At 57.1% G+C, this 19,843-nt stretch overlaps 1 protein-coding gene and 1 long non-coding RNA gene across 13 annotated transcripts in view; one reads left to right on the forward strand and one right to left on the reverse strand.

Moving 5' to 3' along the window:
- The window catches only part of LOC129527720 (serine/arginine repetitive matrix protein 2-like), a 38,521-nt gene extending 26,122 nt beyond the window's left edge, over positions 1–12,399 (forward strand). For 9 of the 11 annotated variants that reach the window (XM_055366480.2, XM_055366486.2, XM_055366481.2 and 6 more), the window contains exons 6-8: positions 1,335–1,395; positions 1,505–1,540; positions 2,891–12,399. In XM_055366480.2, coding sequence (XP_055222455.2) covers positions 1,335–1,395; positions 1,505–1,540; positions 2,891–12,241 — 9,448 coding nt within the window. In that variant the 3' untranslated portion in view covers positions 12,242–12,399. Of the gene's footprint in view, positions 1–249; positions 326–1,334; positions 1,396–1,504; positions 1,541–2,890 lie in introns of those variants that run through there. The other 2 variants (XM_063699752.1, XM_063699753.1) reach the window with 2 other exon arrangements.
- LOC129527728 (uncharacterized) lies at positions 320–15,355 on the reverse strand. Of its 2 annotated transcripts, XR_010131391.1 has the most exons (5): positions 15,218–15,355; positions 14,716–14,833; positions 13,342–13,446; positions 500–693; positions 320–406 (listed from the first exon to the last, which is right to left on the reverse strand). It is a non-coding gene; the product is annotated as an uncharacterized lncRNA (long non-coding RNA). The 2 variants fall into 2 exon arrangements; XR_008672780.2 differs by having other exon boundaries at positions 14,716–15,352.
- Between the last annotated feature and the right edge of the window lie 4,488 nt (positions 15,356–19,843).

Below are 19,843 nucleotides of genomic sequence, written 5' to 3' on the forward strand. Positions count from 1 at the left end.
GGAAATGACAGGTGACTTGCCAGCAGGCCAGAGTGTGACTTTTTTTTTGTCCCTCAGTGGGAGGTGTCCATTCTCCCTTCGGTTGTGAGAATCAGTTGGTTCATTTGTGGAAAGGTTGCAGGGGGGATCTTTGAATCACAGCCTTCAGATGCCAGAAGGGCAGAGGGAATCCCACACGGGCTGGTGGATCATGTGTGTGCATTTCTCTCCCTTCTAATCTGAGGAAACTAAGCATGAAGGAATGTGAGCATGCAGAAAAGGAGAGGTAGGTATCAGAGGCAGAGGAAAATGGGAAATTGGATATGAAAGAAATACACACCTACAAGTGAGTTCAGAAACTGAACCCCACCGTCTTGGGAAACGCCCATTGGAGTGTTGTTTTTAACCTCTGTACAATGTTTAGACCCTGTAAATGCAGAAATAGAAACAAATGGTCAGAAGACATATCGTGAGAGAGAGAGAGTTCACAAAACAGAAAACAAAGTACCTTAATATTTACCAGTGACCAAAAGATGTGAAGCAGCAAAAGGTCTCCTGACCCCATTGCCAGCTAGACTGTGTGGAAACTCGGTTCATACCAGCTATTCTAGGGGTGGGGTGAGTTGTTGTCATCCTTAGGAAAGTGTGTTGTTGTAGGATCAGCCGCATCCTTCAAAAGGACTATGCCTGTTTATAAGCCCAGCTGTTTCTGCCCTGTGAAACACGGTAAGGATATTAATACAAAGAGAATACAGCTTTATGATAAAAGATGCTCAATGAAGGATGAATTAGGGATACACTGAGAATGGGGAAGGAAACTATCATCTCAGAAGTCAGCAGGCAGTAAGCAAGAGGAGGAATCAATATAGCAACAGTTTGGATCAGACTGTACAGTTTTTTTGTTTTTGTTTTTGTTTTTCTGAGATGGAATCTCGCTGTGTCACCCAGGCTGTAGTGCAATGACGTGATCTTGGCTCACTGCAACCTCCGCCTCCCAGGTTCAAGTGATTCCCCTGCCTCAGCCTCCCGAGTAGCTGGGATTACAGGTGCCTGCCACCACGCCTGGCTAATTTTTTGTATTTTTAGTAGAGAAGGGTTTTCACCATATTAGCTACAATGGTCTCAATCTCCTGACCTCATGATCCATCCGCCTCGCCCTCCCAGAGTGCTGGGATTACAGGCGTCAGCCACCGTGACCGCCTCAGACTGTACTCTTATAGCCATCTGAAATACGTTTTCTAGGTAGAGATAGATTGTGTAAGGGTACAGTTGTGAGGATAACAGAAACATGGCAGATTATTTAAAATCATCCTGAAAGTGGTGCTTTATCTGATGAAAGTGATTGTAATCCATAGGAAGATGTTTCAACGTGCGCAAGAGTTGCGGCGGCGGGCAGAGGACTACCACAAATGCAAAGTAAGGAGCTTCCTCCCCGCAGTTGCAGGATAGTTCAGTGCTGATGCAGATGATGCCACGGCCCTTAGACTCTCTCAACATTCAATTTCTCATGTGTTGGCTTTTTCAGATCCCCCCTTCTGCAAGAAAGCCTCTTTGCAACTGGGTAAGTTTGCTTGTTTTCCTTGCTTTTGGACATAGTCTGCCAGGTCAGGACATGGATACATTTTTCTCCCTACAGCTCTGTGCTCAAGCCCTGCAGAGGGAGATGGCAGAGAGAAAGGCTGCCTACAAGCATCACAGTCCCATCCCTGTTGGTAATCATGTTGTGCAAAAACACTTTCATACCCACCCAGTGGGGCCCCTGATCTAATATTCTAAGTGTCAGAGGTCCCGTATTTGTAATAGCAAGTGGGCCCTGACTGTAAATTAGTGAAGAGTGAATGTAACTTATTACCCACAGGGACAATTCCAAATGAAGGCCTTAAATGATGCTCAGCTAAGCTGGTTCTTGTGTGGCCTCTGTACCATCAAAAGCTGCCGAGTCCTATGATTACACGTGATGGGACTTGTACACTTGAAGTGAAACACAGTTTTAAAACTTGCTTTGTTTAGAATTCCCACCTCATTTTTCCATGGACAAAAGTATTCTTCATGTCCTAGTGCACTTACAATTTGGTATTACCTGGGAGTGAAAAGAAATATTATAGCCATGCCTAACTGACTTCTTGAGAGAAGATTGTTCTGTCAGAAAACCCTCTCCCAGTTCCCCTGCAGCTCTTCAGGAATCCACATCTCTCCAGAGCTCTTTGTTCTCATGGGTGGCACCTCCAGAGTGAAGAAGATCCTTTGTCAAGAAGGGAAACAGAGGGGAAATGAGAGGGTCCTGCAGGCAGAGCTGGAATCAACTTCCACTCTGCCTCTTGCAAGCTGTGTGACCCTGGGCACAATTTCTCCTTCCTCTGGAAACCTCTGTTTTCTTAGATTTGGAGCAGGGTGGTCACACTGACCTTGCAGAGTTCTGAGAATCAGAGACAGAACATAAAAGGCCTGGGAAACATTCTCCAAAAAGAAGCTGCAACATGTGTGGACAATGGGCTTTTCATGCCTCTCTTACTGTCTGTTGACCTGGTGCAAGAAACATGCTCTGGTGATGGCTGTGAGGGAGGAATGAGGATAGACATAGACACTCTTGTGTCTCAAACATGCTTCTTTATTACTCTGTTATGACTCTGTCTTCCCTGGGGCAGGACCCCAGCCTGCCTACATTTGCAGACAGACACAGTGGCATGTGGAGACAACAGTGTGTCCCAATGACTTTTCTTTACCCCCCAGCTGTCGGCAGTACTCAGTGGAAGGGTGATATTATGACGCTGATACTGCTATTTTGAAACCTGGAGGATGGAAGGGTGCAAAAATCTATCACCAGCAACAGAAGGTGCAGACTGTGTTGGTGGCGGTAATTTTGTCCATCAAATGGATATGTGTGAAAACATTCCCTCCTTTGTCCCTACAGGTCAGAATGGCGGCAGCGGAGCATCGTCATTCTTCAGGATTGCCCCACTGGCCCTACCTCACAGTTGAAACTTTAAAAAGCAGGATGGGCCACCAGCCACCTCCTCCAACTCAACAACATTCTATAACTGATAACTCCCTGAGCCTCAAGACACCTTCCGAGTGTCCGCTCACTCCTCTTCCACCCTCACCTCCACCGTCAGCTCCACCCTCAGCGGATGATAATCTCAAGACACCTCCCTTAGCTACTCAGGAGGCTGAGGCAGAAAAAACACCCAAACCCGAGAGGCGGAGGACCGCTGACGTGCAACCAACACCCGAGAGGCCTAGGGCCGCTGACGTGCAACCATCACCGAAACCCGAGAGGCCGAGGGCCGCTGAGATGGAACCATCATCACCCGAACCCGAGAGGCCGAGGGTCGCTGACGTGGAACCACCACCGAAACCCGAGAGGCAGAGGGCCGCTGACGTGCAACCATCACCGAAACCCGAGAGGCCGAGGGCCGCTGACGTGCAACCAACACCGAAACCCGAGAGGCCGAGGGCCGCTAACGTGCAACCACCACCGAAACCCGAGAGGCGGAGGGCCGCTGACGTGGAACCATCATCACCCGAACCCGAGAGGCCGAGGGTCGCTGACGTGGAACCACCACCGAAACCCGAGAGGCCGAGGGCCGCTGACGTGCAACCATCACCGAGAGGCGGAGGGCCGCTGACGTGCAACCAACACCGAAACCCGAGAGGCGGAGGGTCACTGACATGCAACCATCGCCGAAACCCGAGAGGCGGAGGGCCGCTGATATGCAACCATCGCAGTAACCCGAGAGGCCAAGGGCCCCTGACTTGCAACCATCATCACCCGAACCCAAGAGGCGGAGGGTCGCTGACGTGGAGGCACCACCGAAACCCGAGAGGCCGAGGGCCACTGACATGGAACTGTCATCACCCGAACCCAAGAGGCAGAGGGCCGCTGACGTGGAACCACCACCGAAACCCGAGAGGCCTAGGGCCACTGACATGCAACCATCACCGAAACCCAAGAGGCGGAGGGCCGCTGACGTGCAACCAACACCGAAACCCGAGAGGCCGAGGGCCGCTGACATGGAACCATCATCACCCAAACCCAAGAGGCGGAGGGTCGCTGATGTGGAACCACCACCGAAACCCGAGAGGCAGGGGGCCGCTGACGTGCAACCATCGCCGAAACCCGAGAGGCCGAGCGCCCCTGACGTGCAACCATCATCACCCGAACCCAAGAGGCGGAGGGTCGCTGACGTGGAACCACCACCGAAACCCGAGAGTCCGAGGGCCGCTGACGTGCAACCATCACCGAAACCCGAGAGTCCGAGGGCCGCTGACGTGGAACCATCATCACCCGAACCCCGAGAGGCGGAGGGCCGCTGATGTGCAACCAACACCGAAACCCGAGAGGCCGAGGGCCGCTGACGTGCAACCACCACCGAAACTCGAGAGGCGGAGGGCCGCTGACGTGGAACCATCATCACCCGAACCCGAGAGGCCGAGGGTCGCTGACGTGGAACCACCACCGAAACCCGAGAGGCCGAGGGCCGCTGACGTGCAACCATCACTGAAACCCGAGAGGCCGAGGGCCGCTGACATGCAACCATCACCGAAACCCGAGAGGCCGAGGGCCGCTGACGTGGAACCATCATCACCTGAACCCGAGAGGCCGAGGGCCGCTGATGTGCAACCATCACCGAAACCCGAGAGGCAGAGGGCCGCTGACATGGAACCATCACCGAAACCCGAGAGGCCGAGGGCTGCTGACATGGAACCATCATCACCCGAACCCGAGAGGCCGAGGGTCGGTGACGTGGAACCACCACCGAAACCCGAGAGGCAGAGGGCCGCTGACGTGCAACCATCACCAAAACCCGAGAGGCCGAGGGCCGCTGACGTGCAACCACCACCGAAACCCGAGAGGCGGAGGGCCGCTGACGTGGAACCATCATCACCCGAACCCGAGAGGCCGAGGGCCGCTGACGTGCAACCACCACCGAAACCCGAGAGGCGGAGGGCCGCTGACGTGCAACCATCACCGAAACCCGAGAGGCCGAGGGCCGCTGACGTGCAACCATCGCCGAAACCCGAGAGGCCGAGGGCCGCTGACGTGGAACCATCATCACCCGAACCCGAGAGGCCGAGGGTCACTGACGTGGAACCACCACCGAAACCCGAGAGGCCGAGGGCCGCTGACGTGCAACCATCACCGAAACCCGAGAGGCCGAGGGCCGCTGACGTGCAACCATCACCGAAACACGAGAGGCGGAGGGCCGCTGACGTGGAACCATCATCACCTGAACCCGAGAGGCCGAGGGCTGTTGACGTGCAACCATCGCCGAAACCCGAGAGGCCGAGGGCCACTGACGTGGAACCATCATCACCCGAACCCGAGAGGCCGAGGGTCGCTGACGTGGAACCACCACCGAAACCCGAGAGGCAGAGGGCCGCTGACGTGCAACCATCACCGAAACCCGAGAGGCGGAGGGCCGCTGACATGGAACCATCATCACCCGAACCCGAGAGGCCGAGGGTCGGTGACGTGGAACCATCACCGAAACCACCACCGAAACCTGAGAGGCAGAGGGCCGCTGACGTGCAACCATCACCGAAACCCGAGAGGCCGAGGGCCGCTGACGTGCAACCATCACCGAAACCCGAGAGGCTGAGGGCCGCTGACGTGCAACCACCACCGAAACCCGAGAGGCGGAGGGCCGCTGACATGCAACCACCACCGAAACCCGAGAGGCCGAGGGCCGCTGACGTGCAACCATCACCGAAACCCGAGAGGCCGAGGGCCGCTGACATGGAACCATCATCACCCGAACCCGAGAGGCCGAGGGTCGCTGACGTGGAACCACCACCGAAACCCGAGAGGCAGAGGGCCGCTGACGTGCAACCATCACTGAAACCCGAGAGGCCGAGGGCCGCTGACGTGCAACCACCGCCGAAACCCGAGAGGCCGAGGGCCGCTGACGTGCAACCATCACCCAAACCCGAGAGGCCGAGGGCCGCTGACATGGAACCATCATCACCCGAACCCGAGAGGCCGAGGGTCGCTGACGTGCAACCATCACCGAAACCCGAGAGGCGGAGGACCGCTGACTTGCAACCATCACTGAAACCCGAGAGGCCGAGGGCCGCTGACGTGCAACCAACACCGAAACCCGAGAGGCCGAGGGCCGCTGACGTGCAACCATCGCCGAAACCCGAGAGGCCAAGGGCTGTTGACGTGCAACCATCGCCGAAACCCGAGAGGCCGAGGGCCACTGACGTGGAACCATCATCACCCGAACCCGAGAGGCCGAGGGTCGCTGACGTGGAACCACCACCGAAACCCGAGAGGCAGAGGGCCGCTGACGTGCAACCATCACCGAAACCCGAGAGGCGGAGGGCCGCTGACATGGAACCATCATCACCCGAACCCGAGAGGCCGAGGGTCGGTGACGTGGAACCATCACCGAAACCACCACCGAAACCTGAGAGGCAGAGGGCCGCTGACGTGCAACCATCACCGAAACCCGAGAGGCCGAGGGCCGCTGACGTGCAACCAACACCGAAACCCGAGAGGCCGAGGGCCGCTGACGTGCAACCATCGCCGAATCCCGAGAGGCAGAGGGCCGCTGACGTGCAACCACCACCGAAACCCGAGAGGCCGAAGGCCGCTGACGTGCAACCATCGCCGAAACCCAAGAGGCCGAGGGCCACTGACGTGCAACCATCATCACCTGAACCCAAGAGGCGGAGGGCCACTGACATGGAACCACCACCGAAACCCGAGAGGCGGAGGGCAGCTGACGTGCAACCATCACCGAAACCCGAGAGGCCGAGGGCCGCTGATGTGCAACCATCGCCGAAACCCGAGAGGCCGAGGGCCGCTGACGTGCAACCACCACCGAAACCCGAGAGGCCGAGGGCCGCTGACGTGCAACCATCACCGAAACCTGAGAGGCCGAGGGCCGCTGACATGGAACCATCATCACCCAAACCCGAGAGGCCGAGGGTCGCTGACGTGCAACCATCACCGAAACCCGAGAGGCGGAGGACCGCTGACGTGCAACCATCACTGAAACCCGAGAGGCCGAGGGCCGCTGACGTGCAACCATCGCCGAAACCCGAGAGGCCAAGGGTTGTTGACGTGCAACCATCGCCGAAACCCGAGAGGCCGAGGGCCACTGACGTGGAACCATCATCACCCGAACCCGAGAGGCCGAGGGTCGCTGACGTGGAACCACCACCGAAACCACCACCGAAACCCGAGAGGCAGAGGGCCGCTGACGTGCAACCATCACTGAAACCCGAGAGGCCGAGGGCCGCTGACGTGCAACCATCGCCGAAACCCGAGAGGCCGAGGGCCGCTGACGTGCAACCATCACCGAAACCTGAGAGGCCGAGGGCCGCTGACATGGAACCATCATCACCCGAACCCGAGAGGCCAAGGGTCGCTGACGTGCAACCATCACCGAAACCCGAGAGGCGGAGGACCGCTGACGTGCAACCATCACTGAAACCCGAGAGGCCGAGGGCCGCTGACGTGCAACCAACACCGAAACCCGAGAGGCCGAGGGCCGCTGACGTGCAGCCATCGCCGAAACCCGAGAGGCCAAGGGTTGTTGACGTGCAACCATCGCCGAAACCCGAGAGGCCGAGGGCCACTGACGTGGAACCATCATCACCCGAACCCGAGAGGCCGAGGGTCGGTGACGTGGAACCACCACCGAAACCACCACCAAAACCTGAGAGGCAGAGGGCCGCTGACGTGCAACCATCACTGAAACCCGAGAGGCAGAGGGCCGCTGACATGCAACCACCACCGAAACCCGAGAGGCCAAGGGCGGCTGACGTGCAACCACCACCGAAACCCGAGAGGCGGAGGGCCGCTGACGTGGAACCATCATCACCCGAACCCGAGAGGCCGAGGGTCGCTGACGTGGAACCACCACCGAAACCCGAGAGGCCGAGGGCCGCTGACGTGCAACCATCACCGAGAGGCGGAGGGCCGCTGACGTGCAACCAACACCGAAACCCGAGAGGCGGAGGGTCACTGACATGCAACCATCGCCGAAACCCGAGAGGCGGAGGGCCGCTGACATGCAACCATCGCAGTAACCCGAGAGGCCAAGGGCCCCTGACTTGCAACCATCATCACCCGAACCCAAGAGGCGGAGGGTCGCTGACGTGGAAGCACCACCGAAACCCGAGGGGCCGAGGGCCACTGACATGGAACTGTCATCACCCGAACCCAAGAGGCAGAGGGCCGCTGACGTGGAACCACCACCGAAACCCGAGAGGCCTAGGGCCACTGACATGCAACCATCACCGAAACCCAAGAGGCGGAGGGCCGCTGACGTGCAACCAACACCGAAACCCGAGAGGCGGAGGGTCACTGACATGCAACCATCGCCGAAACCCGAGAGGCGGAGGGCCGCTGATGTGCAACCATCGCAGTAACCCGAGAGGCCAAGGGCCCCTGACTTGCAACCATCATCACCCGAACCCAAGAGGCGGAGGGTCGCTGACGTGGAAGCACCACCGAAACCCGAGAGGCCGAGGGCCACTGACATGGAACTGTCATCACCCGAACCCAAGAGGCAGAGGGCCGCTGACGTGGAACCACCACCGAAACCCGAGAGGCCTAGGGCCACTGACATGCAACCATCACCGAAACCCAAGAGGCGGAGGGCCGCTGACGTCCAACCAACACCGAAACCCGAGAGGCAGGGGGCCGCTGACGTGCAACCATCGCCGAAACCCGAGAGGCCGAGCGCCCCTGACGTGCAACCATCATCACCCGAACCCAAGAGGCGGAGGGTCGCTGACGTGGAACCACCACCGAAACCCGAGAGTCCGAGGGCCGCTGACGTGCAACCATCACCGAAACCCGAGAGTCCGAGGGCTGCTGACGTGGAACCATCATCACCCGAACCCCAAGAGGCAGAGGGCCGCTGACGTGCAACCAACACCGAAACCCGAGAGGCCGAGGGCCGCTGACGTGCAACCACCACCGAAACCCGAGAGGCGGAGGGCCGCTGACGTGCAACCATCACGGAAACCCGAGAGGCCGAGGGCCGCTGACATGGAACCATCATCACCCGAACCCGAGAGGCCGAGGGCCGCTGACGTGCAACCATCACCGAAACCCGCAAGGCCAAGGGCCGCTGACATGCAACCATCACCGAAACCCGAGAGGCCGAGGGCCGCTGACGTGCAACCATCACCGAAACCCGAGAGGCCGAGGGCCGCTGACGTGCAACCATCACCGAAACCTGAGAGGCCGAGGGCCGCTGACATGGAACCATCATCACCCGAACCCGAGAGGCCGAGGGCCGCTGACGTGGAACCATCATCACCCGAACCCAAGAGGCGGAGGGTCACTGACGTGGAACCACCACCGAAACCCGAGAGGCCGAGGGCCGCTGACGTGCAACCAACACCGAAACCCGAGAGGCGGAGGGCCGCTGACGTGGAACCATCATCACCCGAACCCAAGAGGCGGAGGGTCGCTGACGAACCACCACCGAAACCCGAGAGGCCGAGGGCCGCTGACGTGCAACCATCACCGAAACCCGAGAGGCCGAGGGCCGCTGACGTGCAACCGTCACCGAGAGGCGGAGGGCCGCTGACGTGCAACCAACACCGAAACCCGAGAGGTGAAGGGCTGCTGACGTGCAACCATCGCCGAAACCCGAGAGGTGGAGGGCCGCTGACGTGCAACCAACACCGAAACCTGAGAGGCCAAGGGCCGCTGACATGGAACCATCATCACCCGAACCCAAGAGGCAGAGGGCCGCTGACTTGGAACCACCACCGAAACCCGAGAGGCGGAGGGTCGCTGACATGCAATCATCGCCGAAACCCGAGAGGCGGAGGGCCGCTGACGTGCAACCATCGCCGAAACCCGAGAGGCCGAGGGCCCCTGACTTGCAACCATCATCACCCGAACCCAAGAGGCGGAGGGTCGCTGACGTGGAAGCACCACCGAAACCCGAGAGGCCGAGGGCCACTGACATGGAACCGTCATCACCCAAACCCAAGAGGCAGAGGGCCGCTGACATGGAACCACCACCGAAACCCGAGAGGCGGAGGGTCGCTGACGTGCAACCACCGTCAAAACCCGAGAGGTGGAGGGCCGCTGACGTGCAACCAACACCGGAACCCGAGAGGCCGAGGGCCGCTGACATGGAACCATCATCACCCGAACCCAAGAGGCGGAGGGTCGCTGACGTGGAACCACCACCGAAACCCGAGAGGCAGAGGGCCGCTGACGTGCAACCATCGCCGAAACCCGAGAGGCCGAGGGCCCCTGACATGCAACCATCATCACCCGAACCCAAGAGGCGGAGGGTCGCTGACGTGGAACCACCACCGAAACCCGAGAGGCCGAGGGCCGCTGACGTGCAACCATCACCAAAACCCGAGAGTCCGAGGGCCGCTGACGTGGAACCATCATCACCCGAACCCCGAGAGGCGGAGGGCCGCTGACGTGCAACCAACTCCGAAACCCGAGAGGCCGAGGGCCGCTGACGTGCAACCATCGCCGAAACCCGAGGGGCCGAGGGCCGCTGACATGGAACCATCATCACCCGAACCCAAGAGGCGGAGGGTCGCTGACGTGGAACCACCACCGAAACCCAAGGGGCCGAGGGCCGCTGACGTGCACCCGCCGAAACCCGAGAGGCGGAGGGCCGCTGACGTGCAACCAACACCGAAACCCGAGAGGCCAAGGGCCCCTGACATGGAACCACCATGCAAACCCAGGAGGCCGAGGGCCGCTGACGTGGAACCATCATCACCCGAACCCAAGAGGCGGAGGGTCGCTGACGTGCAACCACCGCCGAAACCCGAGAGGCCGAGAGCCGCTGACGTGCAACCATCACCGAGAGGCCGAGGGCTGCTGACGTGCAACCAACACCGAAACCCGAGAGGCGGAGCGCCGCTGACGTGCAACCACCGCCAAAACCCGAGAGGCGGAGGGCCGTTGACGTGGAACCGTCATCACCCGAACCCAAGAGGCAGAGGGCCGCTGACGTGGAACCACCACCGAAACCCAAGAGGCCGAGGGCCGCTGATGTGCAACCACCGCCGAAACCCGAGAGGCGGAGGGCCGCTGACGTGCAGCCAACACCCGAGAGGCCTAGGGCCACTGACGTGCAACCATCACCGAAACCCAAGAGGCGAAGGGCTGCTGACGTGCAACCAACACCGAAACCCGAGAGGCCGAGGGCCGCTGACGTGCAACCATCACCGAAACCCGAGAGGCGGAGGGGCGCTGACGTGCAACCACCACCGAAACCCGAGAGGCCAAGGGCCCCTGACGTGCAACCATAATCACCCGAACCCAAGAGGCGGAGGGTCGCTGACGTGGAACCACCACCGAAACACGAGAGGCCGTGGGCCACTGACATGGAACCATCATCACCCGAACCCAAGAGGAAGATGGCCGCTGACGTGGAACCACCACCGAAACCCGAGAGGCGGAGGGCCGCTGACGTGCAACCACCGCCGAAACCCGAGAGGCCGAGGGCCACTGACATGGAACCATCATCACCCGAATCCCGAGAGGCAGAGGGTCGCTGACGTGGAACCACCACCGAAACCCGAGAGGCCGAGGGCCGCTGACGTGCAACCATTGCCGAAACCCGAGAGGCGGAGGGCCGCTGACGTGCAACCACCACCGAAACCCGAGAGGCCGAGGGCCGCTGACGTGCAACCACCACCGAAACCCAAGAGGCCGAGGGCCGCTGACGTGCAACCACCACTGAAACCCGAGAGGCCGAGGGCCGCTGACGTGGAACCATCATCACCCGAACCCAAGAGGCGGAGGGTCGCTGACATGGAACCACCACCGAAACCCGAGAGGCCAAGGGCCCCTGACATGGAACCACCATGCAAACTCAGGAGGCCGAGGGTCGCTGACGTGGAACCATCATCACCCGAACCCAAGAGGCGGAGGGTCGCTGACGTGCAACCACCGCCGAAACCCGAGAGGCCGAGGGCCGCTGACGTGCAACCATCACCGAGAGGCGGAGGGCCGCTGACGTGCAACCATCACCGAAACCCCAGAGGCCGAGGGCCGCTGACGTGCAACCAACACCGAAACCCGAGAGGCGGAGGGCCACTGACGTGCAACCACCGCCGAAACCCGAGAGGCGGAGGGCCGCTGACGTGCAACCACCGCCGAAACCCGAGAGGCGGAGGGCCGCTGACGTGCAACCACCGCCGAAACCCGAGAGGCCCAGGGCCGCTGACGTACAACCACCGCCGAAACCCGAGAGGCCGAGGGCCGCTGACGTGCAACCATCATCACCCGAACCCAAGAGGCGGAGTTTGAGTTAGCTTGGAACAGGCTATTGCAGTCAAGCCTGAGCAATAAGAATAAAACTGAGTAGAACAAAATAAAAAAATAAAAAAACAAAACCTACACTCCAAAAACGAACTAACAAAGAATAAATAAATAATATAAAAATAAAATAAAAACTGCAGTCCTTATGTTATTGCTTTGTTTCGATATCTGGTATGATTGCCTGAGGGACCTGAGGTTTTTAATCATGGGGGTTTTAATCTTTAGAAGTGGTTGGTTATGTAAAATATTATTATTATTTTTTTTTTGAGACTGGATTTTGCTGTGTCACCCAGGCTGGAGTGCAGTGGCTTGATCACAGCTCACTGCAGCCTCAATCTCCTGGGCTTCAAGCAATCCTCCTGCCTCAGCCTCCCAAGTAGCTTGGATCACAGATGTGTGCCACCACGCCTGGCCAATGTTAAAAAATCCTTTAACTTTTTTGTAGAGATGCACTCCTGGACTCAAGCGATCCTCCTACTTGTCCCGACCACCAGCCTCTTTCTGATAAACATTTACACTGTTTATTATCTGATGCCATTTCTATCTTCTTCCTTGTCATCCAGACATCAAAGAATTAGGTTTCTTCAGGGTTTTCTTTTTCAAGTGCTCAGTGTTAAAGATCACTCACATTAGGGCCAGACACCACGGCTCATGCCTGTAATCCCAGCACTTTGGGAGGCCGAGGCGGGCAGAGCACTTGAGGTGGGTAGTTTGAGACCAGCCCGGCCAACTTGGTGAAACCCCACCTCTACTGAAAAAAATACAAAAATGAGCTGGGCGTGATGGTGCATGCCTGTAGTCCCAGCCACTTGGGAGGCTGAGGCATGAGAATCGCTTGAACCCAGGAGGCAGAGGTTGTAGTGAGCCAAGATCACATCAGCACACTCTAGCCTGGGTGACAGAGCGAGACTCTGACTCAAAAAATAAATAAATAAAATAAATATCACTTACATTAGATATACCCAAGGGGTGGTCTATAGAGAGTTGGAAGCAGTGGTTATTGCAACAGGGGCACGGAAGTCATCTGGCTATGCCAGGATGCCCAGGGGATACTCGGGGTGGGTGGCATGGTGGTGCTGGGGACTCACCGCACAGGACACTGATTGACGCACTGCCAGGAGTAGCGCTCTGTCTTGGGGCTGCAGCCGGCCTCCTCAGCTCGAGTGTAACAACAGTCGTGGCCATGGCAGCACCTGCGGATGTCACATGGGCAGGACAGCAGGTGGGTGAAGCTCTCTCCTGGCCCTCCTCTGCTGCCAGGACCATGGGTGACTGAAGACCCCCAGGGAGGCACAGCATCCTCTTATCTAAGATTTTTTTTTTTTTTTTTTTTTAAGAGACAGGGTCTTTCTCTGTCGCCCAGGCTGGAGTGCAGAGGCACAATCATAGCTCACGGCAGCCTTGAACTCCTGGGCTCAAGCGATCCTCCCACTTCAGTGTCCCAAGTAGCTGAGACTACAGGCACACGCCAGCATGCCCGGCTGGTTTTTTAATTTGTATTTCCTTTGAGACAGCGTATCTCTCTGTTGCTCAGGCTGGAGTGCAATGGCTCAATCAGCTCACTTTAGCCTTGAACTCCCGGGCTCAAGTGATACTGCCACCTCAACCTCCCAAGTATGCTACTACAGGAACACAAACTCCTTTTTTAAATTTTTTGTGGATATGGGGGTCTCACTATGTTGCCTAGGCTGGTCTCGAACTCCCAGGCTCAAGCAGTCCTCCTACCTCAGCCTCCCCAAATGCTGGGATTACAGGTGGGAGCTACTGTACGCCTGGCCTTATCTAAGCTGTTTCCCTGAAAATGCCCGTCTTGGGTAATGATTCCATTGGCCCCACCATGCCCTGTCCTGCTTTCCTGGCTGTGCCCGAGCTTGGTCCCTGCCTGCCTGCCTGCCTCACTCTCTGGGTCTCGAGCTCCTGTGACACGTGACTCCTCTCTCTTCCTGGAGTGATCCAAGCCCTGCCACTTCCTGACTTTGCCCACATTGTACCCTCTGCCTGGGGCAACTTCATGTCTGCCCATTGTCCCTTAGGCCTCAGCCCAGGCACAAGCCCCTGCCTGCGGAGGTCATCCAGGCCTCACCAGGCTACACCCTCTCATAAAATTGGATTTCCTCCATTCAGGGCAGGTTTATAATGAAACCCTCCTCAGAGGCCAGCTGCGGTGACACCCATCTGTAATCCCAGCACTTTGGGAGGCTGAGGTGGGAGGATCACTTGAGGCCAGGGGGTCGAGACCAGCCTGGGCAACATAAGAGAGACTCTTGTCTCTCTTGTCTCTATAACAAATTTAAAAATTAGCTCCCCAGGCCAGGCTCAGTGGCTCCTGCCTGTAATCCCAACACTTTGAGAGGCCGAGGCAGGTGGATCACGAGGTCAGGAGCTCGAGAGCAGCCTGACCAACATGGCGAAACCCTGTGTCTACTAAAAATACAAAATTAGCCAGGCATGCTGGCACGCACCTGTAATCCCAGCAACTCGGGAGGCTGAGGCAGGAGAATCGCTTGAACCCAGGAGGTGGAGGTTGCGGTGAGCCAAGATCACGCCATTGCAGTCCAGCCTGAGCAACAGAGCAAGACTCTGTCTCGAGAAAATAAAAACACACAAAAAATTAACTCGCCATGATGGCACATGCCTATAGTCCTAGCTACTTGGGAGGCTGAGGTGGGAGGATTCCCTTCAGCCCAGGAGTTTGAGGCTGCAGTGAGCCACTATGATTGTGCCACTGCACTCTAACCTGGGCAAAAGCGAGACCCCAGGCTAGAGTGCATGATTTTGGGTCACTGCAACCTCCACCTCCCAGGTTCGAGTGATTCTCCTGCCTCAGCTTCTTGAGTAGCTGGGACTACAGGCATGTGCCACCACGCCTGGGTAATTTTTGTATTTTTAGTAGAGACAGAGTTTAGTAGAGACCATGGTGAAACCCCATCTCTACAAAAAACAGCTGGGCATGGTAGTGCACACCTGTAATTCCAGCTACTTGGGAGGCTGAGGCACGAGAATCATTTGCATCTTGGAGGCAGAGTTTGCAGTGAGCTGAGATCGCACCACTGCACTCCAGCCGGGATGACAGAGCAAGACCCTGTCTCAAAAAAAAAAAAGAAAAAGGAACAAACAACAGCAACAACAACAAAAAAACCTCTGTGTCAATCACAGCCTTCGAGCTAGGGGAGAGGCGGCCGAATTCTGCCCTCTGCTAACGAGCTATAGCTTTGTGGAAATGGGTGAGTGCTGTGCCCTTGTGAGCCTCAGGGCCCCATCTGTAAAATGGGTATAACTGTCATGCCCGTCTTTAAGAACAGCCTTGGGGGTAAATGAATGGAAGTCATGGAAAGATCTCAGCCCACAACCTTCCACAGAACAGGCGCTTCTCACACAGTAAGTAGCAGGAGTGCAGAGGCTGCAGGCATGAATCCAGCCAGACTGCCTGGGTTCAAGTCCCAGCTCCCACGTCTTGGTAACTAAGTGGCCTCAGACAAGTTACTTAGTATTTCTTTTTTCTTTTTTTTTTTTCAGACGGAGTTTTGCTCTGTCACCCAGGCTGGAGTGCAGTGGTGTGATCTCGGCTCACTGCAACCTCTGCCTCCCGGGTTCAAGCAATTCTCCTCCCTCAGCCTCCTGAGTAGCTGGAATTACAGGCACCTGCCACCACACCCAGCTAATTTTTGTATTTTTAGTAGAGACGGGGTTTCACCATGTTGGCCAGGATGGTCTCGAACTCCTGACCTCGTGATCTGCCTGCCTCAGCCTCCCAAAGTACTGGGATTACAGGCATGAGCCACCGCACCTGGACACGTTACTGAATATTTCTGTGCCTTGGTTTCTTCATCTGTGAAATGGGATTGTTGTGAGAATGCAACGGGATTCCCAGGGCAGTTCCTAGTGCATAGTCTGGCTGCCTTTGTGTGTGTGTGTGTGTGTGTGTGTGTGTGTGTGTGTGCGCGTGTGCATGTGTGTGTGTGTTTAATATAGAGACACGCTATCACCCTCCTGTCTCCACCACATCTCAGATGGGAAGGGAGAGTGTCCTGGATTAGCCACAGGCCAAGCATGGGTCATCCCTTCATCTGCATAGGGCGCCAGTTCACATTAGCCTTTTATGAGCCACAGACCAAATCCTTCATCCAGATAAGGGGTAGCCAATAGAACCTCAAAAGCAGTACTTAAAACCCAGGAGGCTGGGTGCCATGGCTCGTGCCTGTAATCCCAGCACTTTGGGAGGCCGAGGTGGGCCGATTAACGAGGTCAGGAGTTCAAGACCAGCCTGTCCAACATGGTGAAACCCCATCTCTACAAAAAATATGAAAATTAGCCGGGCGTGGTGGGTGCTTACCTGTAATCCCAGCTACTTGGGAGGCTGAGGCCAGAGAATCACTTGAACTCAGGAGGCGGAGATTGCAGTGAGCCAAGATCATGCCACTGTGCTCCAGCCTGGGTAAGAGACTTCTCAAAAATAATAATAATAAAAAAAAACACAAAAACAAACTAACAAAACACCTAGGAAACTTTGTAACCAGGCTCTTGAGCCGCTTGCTTAGGCCCACTCCCGCCCTGCAGAGTGCTTTATCTGTTTCATAAATTCCTGCTTTCACTGCTTCCTTCCCATGTTTCATTGCTATGTTACTTTGTGGGTTTTGTTCAATTCTTTGTTCAAAATGCCAAGGACCTCGACCGCTCACACTCACAGCCCTGCTTCCCGGAACAGGCCTGGCTGAGTTCCAGCTATGCAGGGAAGCCCAACTGTGGGAGGCGGGGGACCCTGGACTCCCTCTCATGATCTGGACAGAGATGGGGTCTGGGGGTACACCTGGTCTCAGACCAGCCCCAGATTCTTTTGTGACCTGAAGGCAGCTGGCTGGTCATTGGAACTGGCAGAGGCCCTCCAACGATTCAGGGAGGGAGCCTCTGAAGCAATCTTTAGAGTGACATCTGGGACACAGTGAGGAACCCCCTGGCTGCTGAACGAGGGGTGTCGGTGAGCCAGGACCGCTGGGCACCAAGGGCCTGAATCCAGACTCCTCTGCCCCAGGACTCGTGGTATGCTGTGACTGCAGGGACAGGCAGGACCCCATCCCCTTCTCCCCAAATGCAGTCACACCCAGACGGGCCCACTTGCAAGGGTCCTGAGCTTCATTTATGCTCTGCTGTCCTCATCTTGAAATTTTTAGCACATGCCTGTAATCCTACCACTTTGGGAGGCCGAGGCAGGTAGATCGCCTGAGGTCAGGAGTTCGAGACCAGCCAGGTGGAGAAACCCTGTCTCTACTAAAAATACAAAAATTACCCAGACGTGGTGGCGCACGCCTGTAACCCCACCTACTCGGGAGGCTGAGGCAGGAGAATCACTTGAACCCGGGAGGCAGAGGTTGCACTGAGCCAAGATCGTGCCATTGCACTCCCGCCGGGGTAACAGAGTGAGACTCCATCTCAAAAAAAAAAAAAAAAATTCTTAGTAACTTCTGAATAAGGGCCCCACATTTTCATTCTGCACCAGGCCCCACAAATGATGTAGCCGGCCCTGCACACCCGCCTTGCTCACCAGTTGCCCAAAGTGGCTGACCTGGAAGGATCCTTCATACTCTGAAGCCCACGGTGCTTATGTCTTGGGAACTGCATCCTTTACTCTGAACAAACGGCGGCCAGGTAGAAGAGGCTGTAGACAGGCCCAGAAGAACCTCACAGCCTCTATCTTTCCCTTCCATCTGGTAGGTTGGGCTGCCCGAGCTTCCCCTGCACAGGGCGCCCCGCAGGAAACTTGTTTCAGACACAGCTGTGTATATTCTCCCAGTGAGGTGACAAAGTCAGGAGGAAGGAAACCTCGGGTCGGGCTGGAGAACTCTTTGCTGAGCTTGTTCACTGCTCCTGGCATCCCCACTATGCAGAAGAAAAGGGGACTCCCCAAGCAGTGGGATCCCCCGCTTCCCAGCCCAGGCTCTGTCTGCCTTGGCAGAGGCTGGGCTGGCTGAGCACCTGTGGGCAGCCACGCACCTCAGGATGTTGCGCTACAGCCTGACCCTATAGAAAGCCAAGTGCAAACGCTGCTCATGAACCTCCACTCCCAAGAATCAGGCTGCTTGGCCTTGTCTCTGCTGTGGCCCCACCACTCGAGCCCTTCCTGCCAGGCTTGGAACCTCCATGGCCATTTAGGGACAACATCTAAGCTACCTTTGCAACCTTGGCCTTAGAATGGGCTGTTGCACAGGGAGCTCAGCAAATGTTCCTCCAAGTGCCTCAGGCCCCGATTCCCTCTCATCATCCCTAGAATAGCTTTTCCTTTTGAGATGCTCAGGACAGGCAGACACAGGCCTCCTGTTCCCAAGAAGCAGAGAAGGGGACATGGGGCTGCAGGGCCAACACAGGGAGAGTCTTCCTGAGTCCTCCTCCTGCCAGCTGGTCTTTGCAGCTGCGGCCAGCCCTGGAGGCAGGAGACACAGCCCCAGGGTTCTGCGGCAGCGCCTGCCCCCATTCCTCCAAGACGGCGTTCTGGGTGCTCTGAGCAAAACTGGATGCTGGCAGGAAGCAGCTCAGCCCTGGCCTTCGCGGGAAGGGCAGGCACCCTCTCCTGACCTGGGGCTTCCCAGGCCCTCCTTTGGCACGTACTGAACTGTTTGCGGAACCATCTATGCCACCTCCCTCTTCCCTCCCAGGCTGAGACAGGACAGAGCCGCTCTTTGGAGCTCCTTGTCCCTGTGCAAGGCCAGGGAAGCAGAGGGCAGGGGAGGGGATGGCAGGACCAGCGCTGCTTCGGCTTCGCAGCCTCCACCTCCAAAACCAGACAGAGCAGGAAAATCAGACTCCAGGCCTGGGAGGGCAATGAGTCCAAACGCCTTCCCCTTCCTGGCTGTCACCCAGAAGTCCTCCAAGATGCCAGAGCAAGGGCTTTTCATCTTTACTTTCCTCCTGAAACCTGAGACCCCATGAAATCAACAAGGAGCAAGTGAGTACTTCCCAGAGGAAGCTTTACCTCTCAGCTGCTTCTCAGGGAATATCTACCCCAACGCTGAACTCCTGAAGATTTCAGTTAAATGCAACCCTCAGCCTGATCCCACGGGGAGCCCCAGGGTGTGAACTGCACATCTGAGATTGTCTTTGTTTTTTTGAGATGGAGTTTCACTCTGTTGCTGAGGCTGGGGTGCAGCGGAGCAATCTTGGTTCACTGCAGCCTCCGCCTCCCGGGTTCAAGGATTCTCCTGCCTCACCCTCCTGAGTAGCTGGGACTCCGGGCACACACCACCCCAACCTGGCTAATTTTTGTATGTTTAGTAGAGACGGAGTTTAACCATGTTATCCAGGCTGGTCTCAAACTCCTGACCTCAAGTGATCCACCCACCTCGGCCTCCCAAAGTGCTGGGATTACAGGCATGAGCCACTGCTACCAGCCTGAGATTGTCCTGTCACCTACAACACCTGGCCCACCCTGAAAGTCACAAAAGTCACATCTCCCCCTTCTCATTCCAGTCTAAGGATAAACAGCCGCAGCACTTCTCAGAGAAATTTGGACAGTGGAGGACACTTTCCAAAGTCCTTTCACATCGTGTACAGGAGCCCTGTGACCTAAGAAGAGCAAATGTCTTTACCCCGTTTCTCAGA

The sequence above is a fragment of the Gorilla gorilla genome, chromosome 18 (genome assembly GCF_029281585.2).
Source record: "Gorilla gorilla gorilla isolate KB3781 chromosome 18, NHGRI_mGorGor1-v2.1_pri, whole genome shotgun sequence".
Lineage (NCBI taxonomy): Eukaryota > Metazoa > Chordata > Mammalia > Primates > Hominidae > Gorilla > Gorilla gorilla.